The following is a 6,951-nucleotide window of genomic DNA, read 5'->3' as shown; positions in this document are numbered from 1 at the left end:
TTATGCACAGACCATTTAATGTGTCAGAAACAGATTAGCATTTACACTCTTATAATAAAAATAAGTAAATAAATAAAATTACAATAAAAATAAGTTTAAAAAACAATTACAGCCACGACTTCAAAAATAAATGTATGCAAAATTATAATCATATATAGTACACATACGGTTCATCATATCATAATACTCACTACTCCGGTGAACGCGATTTGGATACGTTATATGTAGACTATTCGGTGCCGAATTTAATGATTTTTCTATATTACTGTCTTGTAAAAAGCTTAGCCAGTACAAGGCTGTACAGACCCGAGCCCAACACGCCTTGCACTACACAGCCGCGGTGTACGGAGTCTGGATGCTGGCTGCTTTTATTAATAGTATCGAGCTGCCGCGCGATGAAACCACGCATGTGTTGCTCTGCGCTGCGCTAGTGATCAGCCGTTCCTGGATCAGCCTTCTGGATCAGCCTCCTGGAGCCCAGAATGAATCTGCACTCAGACTGAAACCTCACTGCGCGCTCCGGCAGGACCACTGCTGTTCCCGAGCGTGTAGATCTGTGGTTTCTATAAGCTTGCCGTTATAGCCCGGGACGGATATAACGGATTTCTGTGGCGGGTCGAGATTCTGGGAGCCGATACCAGTACCGTGTTCCGTGTGCGTAATGTGTCATAGCAAAGAAAGGCAGTAAATAAACGGGACACGTCCATCTGCAATAACGAGCGAAGAAGACGCGATCATGGCTCCTCCACATCCACCCTGTGCGTGCTCGACTGCCATGCCTGCACCTGCGCTCACTTTCAACCTCCTTCTCTGGACGTTTTTAATCGCCGATCTTCCGTCAAGGTAAGGAAAAACGATTGCGAACGACGCAAAATGATATATATATATATTATATAAATATATATCTTATATATTTATTTGGAGATGAATGTTTTATGAAGTACATCCCGACCATGTTGAAATGTTCCGTTTCTCCCACGAGCCCGTTAAGATGGCTCGATGTGCAAGAAAGTAGCTCGTGTTATGTTTGAACAGCCCACGAGAGAGGGGAACACATGCAATTATGCAGAAAGACGAAAATATGACAAAAAAATATTCTGTAGTTTATGTTTACGCACGAGGCCACAATACACAAGAATCAAACCAAGGGTTTGTCGACATCCGGGTTTGGCCGTTAGGATGTGAGTGGGGAATCTTACCCGTCTCATGGCCTAAGCGTGATTGCCGGGTTGGCGATGCTACAACCGTATTACAGGATTAGTTTGTTGTGTTTTGTCAGTTAAGATGTTCAAATGTCGTACCTCGAATTTCACAAACGGTTCTGACTGTATCATTGGGAAAGAAAAGCCACTGCTGTCGGTTGTGTAAGGATGGAGCAGTTTCACTTCCAGTGTAACTCCGGTTTAAAAGCGGCCTGTACAGTCAGTGTGTCTGTGTCATTACCTGTACAGTCAGTGTGTCTGTGTCATTACCTGTACAGTCAGTGTGTCTGAGTCATTACCTGTACAGTCAGTGTGTCTGTGTCATTACCTGTACAGTCAGTGTGTCTGAGTCATTACCTGTACAGTCAGTGTGTCGGTGTCATTACCTGTACAGTCAGTGTGTCTGAGTCATTACCTGTACAGTCAGTGTGTCTGAGTCATTACATGTACAGTCAGTGTGTCTGTGTCATTACATGTACAGTCAGTGTGTCTGTGTCATTACCTGTACAGTCAGTGTGTTGGTGTCATTACCTGTACAGTCAGTGTGTTGGTGTCATTACTTTTGCAGTCTGCTTCTGCCATAAATTTGCATTAAACACAAAGATGTATTTCCATCGCTATAACGAGCAGAAACAGGGCACGTGGCCAAAATCTCTTTTCGGCAGAAGTATTTTGCCCCCTTATCCATTTGTCCAGTACGAGCAAAAACGGCAGAGCACGAGTGTATTTGTCACGCCATTTCGGCCAGGACACGGGAGCGCTTAACACGCACGGATAAAGGGCTTGTTTGGCGTCTGTCATCCCTGACGTGGGAGGGGTGGGGCAGAGGAGCAGCCTAGCCTAGCTGAGAAATACTGATAGATCTGCTGTTATGGGATTGACTCCGATAGCTGTTTAGTTTCGCATTCTCTAAACATGCATGTTTTGGCCTGAAATTCTGAAGCCAGCTGTTGTGTGAATCAGTCCTCCAGACACCTGGGCAACAGTCAGTAAGATCGAGCCGTCCGACATCTATCCTACAACACATTAACAGGAGGCTGCTGAAGTATTACTTGCACCTGTGAATGACACAAGCCAAGCTCCCCTTATTTGTTTTTACATTTGTAACTAATTCATAGTATTGAAACATGCAATCTCTATTTAAGTATTTTTTTTAGGCCTAGTTGTATAAGTTTAGTGACTCTTGTACACTGCCCTCCTGGATACAGGTGTTGTTTGGGTTTAATGTTACTGTTGTTGCCTGCCCTCCTGGATTAAGGTTTTGTTTGTGTTTAGTGTGACTGTTGTAGCCTGCTGTCCTGGATAAAGGTGTTGTTTGTGTTTAGTGTGACTGTTGTAGCCTGCTGTCCTGGATAAAGGTGTTGTTTGTGTTTAGTGTGACTGTTGTAGCCTGTTGTATTGGATAAATGTGTTGTTTGGGTTTAGTGTTACTATTGTAGCCTGCTCTCCTGGATAAAGGTGTTGTTTGGGTTTAGTGTTACTATTGTAGCCTGCTCTCCTGGATAAAGGTGTTGTTTGGGTTTAGTGGGACTCTGTTGGAAGGTGTTGCAGACCTGTTGTTGGGGTGTTGACGTTTTTCAGGGAGTTTTTTTTATTTCTGAAATTCTGCTGGACACCAGGCAGTTCCTCGTCTGATGTTCTTCAGGCCTCTGCATTTCAGGAATGGAAGTTAATGATGGAAACATCCTTTGTATCATCTTTAGAGAAAATAATACAAGCACTGAGCACTCATTATTTTGAGGTTATAATGGTTTGAGGTTTCATACTTCTGTCATGTCTGGCAGTTTTAATAATTTGGTTCTTTAATTTGGATTTTTTCCCATATGGGCTCCTGCTCTAACAGTCAAAAATCTCAGGCAGATGTGTATGGCACCTGTGTACGGCACCCGGCACCTGTGTATGTCAGTGCCAATGGCAGGTCTTATTGGCTGGAGGTGCTTGAGGAATAACGCAGAGGGACTTTCTCATCCATCCTAAATCGGAATACAGCCAGGTGTGAAGAACCCTAGCCAGGTGTGAAGAACCCCGAGGCTTCACCCTGAGTCGTAGTGATAGGACTCTCCTCTGAGGCAGAAGGGAGCTGGGTGTGTGGAGGATAATGCCTTTGGTTACAAAGGCTGAACAGATGTGATGGGCATAAATTTAGTGTACAACCCTCTACAATTACACTCTTTTCCTGACACCTACTCTACTCCTCTGTTGAGCTGGTGAAGTGGTTGATCATAAATCATACTAGAAAACACAATAACACAACAACAACACAGTAATAATAACTCAGCAACAATAATATTTTTCATGTTAATGTGAAAACTTTGTTGATTTACATCAAAGAGAAGGTTACAGGTGTATAGACCTCAGTTGACCTTAAAGGTCTCAAGACCTTCCTTAAGGTGGGAGACTTTTACAGGAAGCTGCTTACAGTCAGAGATTTCTCCTCTGCACCAGGCCAGTGGGGCGAGGCATCATGGCATTATCTGGCTTTCCTGATTTGTAGGGGATGGACTGTACGCTGTGACATTGCTGCTGACATCAAAAGCGTCGTGCTGAGTTGGTGACAGTGTGTTAGGGCTGAGCTGTGTTTCATCTCCAGGGGTGTTGGGGATATCAGAGGCCCCCCATGCCTGCCTTTGAGCACATGGAATCCAGATGCCATGCTGGAGACCCAGGAGCAAGGTCCCCAGACATGCCTGCAGAAGCCTCAGTCTGCAGTCTTGCTCTCTGGGCTTGAGTGGACGACAGTGGCCTGTCTAACTGTGTGGTCTGTCTGCCAATACAGGCATCAGGCGTTTATGTGCTAATATGTGTTGATTGTAATTCTTATTTTATGTATCTCTATATTTTTATTTGATTGATGTCAGTTTAAGATATTTTTTCCATGGGTGTTGGGCCATTTCACCATTTGTTTATTAATCTTTAAGACCACACTGACAGCAGGACCACACTGACACGTCAGAATTCTTTTTAAAAATGACTGAAAATTGTCTTTGTATTAAATATTTCTGAAGCATTGGTGCATTATTCTTTACGTCTTCTGCTGTGCGCGTGTATTTTTACAGTATTTTAGCCCATTAGACCTGGTGAGATGGAGCGCGTTTGGCAGCACCTAACGTGTTCTATTAATAACTGTGCTATTTAAAGGTCATATACTTAGGGAATTGTGGCCTTCAGTGGTTAGCTCATGTGTTGTTAGTAGCGCCACCTCCTCGGGCTGGCAGTGTGGCGGGGGGATGTACCTCCAGCTCCCTTCAGGGGTAAAGCAGACATAAGGGGAAGGGACTGCTCTTCCCCACCACCTGCACACCAGTACACCCAGTGGCACTGGAGGAGGCCTCTTCACCACAGTGATGGCTGTGGCCAACTGAGGAGACTGACATAAACATACTCATTAGATTCTGAGAACAAGCGGGATATGAAACAGAAGACAGTGTGTCTACAGGGCAAGACTGCTTGTATAATTCTTATCCGGGGAATGTAGAACACTGCATCAGTGGAAAAACACATGAATAGGCAATAGTAAATAATTGATTGATTTGGATGATGTTGGTAGTGGTGTTGATAGCGGTGATGGTAGTGGTGTTGGTAGCAGTGTTGGTTGTTGGTAGTGGTGGTGGTGTTGGTAGTGATGTTGGGTGTTGGTAGTGGTTACGGTGTTGGTGTTGCTAGTGGTGTTGGTTGATAGTAGTGATGTTGGTCTTGGTGTTGGTTGAGGGTAGTGGGGTTGGTAGTGGTGATGGTAGTGTTTTTGTTGGTGGTGTTGGTGGTGGCGGTTGGTGTTGGTGTTGATGGTGGTGGTAGCGGTGTTGGTTGGTGGTGGTCTTGGGTGTTGGTAGTGGTGGTGGTGTCAGTGTTTGTGTTGGTGTTAGCTAAAACAAGCTGAGACTAATGGGAATAGAACAGGGAAGCCATTTTTAAATCTTGAAGACACTTGGTTTAAAATTCCAGGACCACACTGACATGTCAGACATTTTTTTAAAAATGACTGAAAATTGTCTTTTTATTAAATATTTCTAAAGCATTGAGGCATAATTTTTTGCCTCTTGTGCAGTGTGCATGTTTGACATGTTTACTGCTGAAGTTCTTACATTTAAAGTCATGCCTGTTACAAAGCAGGGTGGCCATGCATGTTAATACAGGAAATTCAGGTGCCTGGCATGGCTGGAACTTTACCTCCAAATAAAGAACAAACCTCAACTTTAGCCATGGACATTTAAAGGAAATCAGCATGCACTTAAAATTTAAAACCATGCAAAGTCTGGGCCTCAGGGTGAAGCCATCCCTGTGTCAGGATATGTCTGAGTGTTCCAATCCAGAGAGCAGCCTCACACAGCATGGGCTCCTCCGCCTCCTGCTGATTCCATGGTTACTGTTTCACGTTGCCTTTTGTTGCCTGATTGCCTTGGCGAGGTCTTCACAGAGTCTGTGCATTCATCTGCTACCAGCTGTCTCGTGTCCCCTTTCAAAGTTTGTCCTTTCTTCTGTTTACAGCAGTATTTCAAAGCTTTGCTTGTGACTAACATCTGCATCATACTGGCGTAGCACTGGCCTGGGGTCAGGAGTATAAACAGGTTGTGAGACTGAATAAATCAGTAGACTGGAACCTGAGAGAACATGCACACACGAGAGAGGGAGGCATTATGGGGCAGTGGACTAGGGGTATGGGTGGAGGGAGAGAGCAGGTAAAGACTCAGTGCAGCTCAAAGACTATCAGAGAAGACCAGACTCAGTTACTGGGGTAAATAGGTTAAAAAAGTGCATTTGAATAAATGGTTTGTTTTCGCATGCTGAGACACTGGAGGCAACACAGTGAATGCATTAAAAGAGGTGATGATTTATGGAATCGCACCTACCGACCACAATCAGACAGAGAAAGAGAGAGAAAGAGAGAGAAAGAGAGGCAGAAAGACAGAGAAAGAGAGGCAGAAAGAGAGCACACTGTCCACTTTACCACTAATGCATCGATATTACTACACGCCTGTCTGGAGCCAGCAGACTCACCTCTCACTCACCGTCAGGAAACAAAACCGTCTAAACACTGTGTCATTTACACAAATACTGTAGGCCCAAGTGGCAAGAAAAACAGAAAATATTCATTAAGGGGCTGTCTGGGAGACATTACAGCGTGACTGTGTCTAGTGTGTGAGTGTCGCAATCCATATTTACACACAAACACACACACACACACACACACACACACACACACACACACACACACAAAGTCCTTCCAAATAAGGCTCAGCCTGATTTGTATCACATTAAGAACAATATAGGGAGTGAGACAGAGAAAAAAAGAGACAGAAGAAGGGCGAGAGAAAAGGAGAAAGACTGAAAGAAGCAGAGAGGGGGAGATATATGTAGAGAGGGGTATGGGCAGTGAAAATGGAGGGATTTAATGGCCAGTGCTGCACAGAGAGGTGGACAGGAGCTCACAACCTTCTCCAGACCCAAGCTGCCATACCATCACGCTTTACTGTCCTCTCTGCTGACGGCTCTCCTCTGTGTCAGGAGAGACGGGAGTGTTTCAGAGCTACGGATCATGTACATTTGGTCGTGGAGTTTAGTAGTCAAAGTCAAATTTATTTATATAGCGCTTTATACAACAGCTGTTGTCACAAAGCAGCTTTACAAATGTCCAAGTCCAAGCCCCCAGTGAGCAAACCACGGGTGACAGTGGCGAGGAAAAACTCCTTAGAGCACGAGGAAGAAACCTTGAGAGGAACCAAGAATCAAAGTTCCTCCTCGGGCCAACAGC

At 44.6% G+C, this 6,951-nt stretch overlaps 1 protein-coding gene across 6 annotated transcripts in view; it reads left to right on the top strand.

Moving 5' to 3' along the window:
- The first annotated feature begins 497 nt into the window (after positions 1-497).
- Positions 498-6,951, top strand: part of gabrg2 (gamma-aminobutyric acid type A receptor subunit gamma2) — a 48,163-nt gene continuing 41,709 nt past the window's right edge. For 2 of the 6 annotated variants that reach the window (XM_081719367.1, XM_035527299.2), the window contains exon 1: positions 498-843. In XM_081719367.1, the coding sequence (XP_081575493.1) occupies positions 737-843 (107 nt within the window). In that variant the 5' untranslated portion in view covers positions 498-736. The remainder of the gene's footprint in view (positions 844-6,951) is intronic. The other 4 variants (XM_035527301.2, XM_035527302.2, XM_035527300.2 and 1 more) reach the window with 3 other exon arrangements.

The sequence above is a fragment of the Electrophorus electricus genome, chromosome 8, assembly GCF_041902795.1.
Source record: "Electrophorus electricus isolate QZ-2024a chromosome 8, ASM4190279v1, whole genome shotgun sequence".
NCBI classification, from domain to species: Eukaryota; Metazoa; Chordata; class Actinopteri; order Gymnotiformes; family Gymnotidae; genus Electrophorus; species Electrophorus electricus.
The sequence above is the reverse complement of the archived record's forward strand: the minus strand, read 5'-3'. Positions and strand labels throughout refer to the sequence as shown.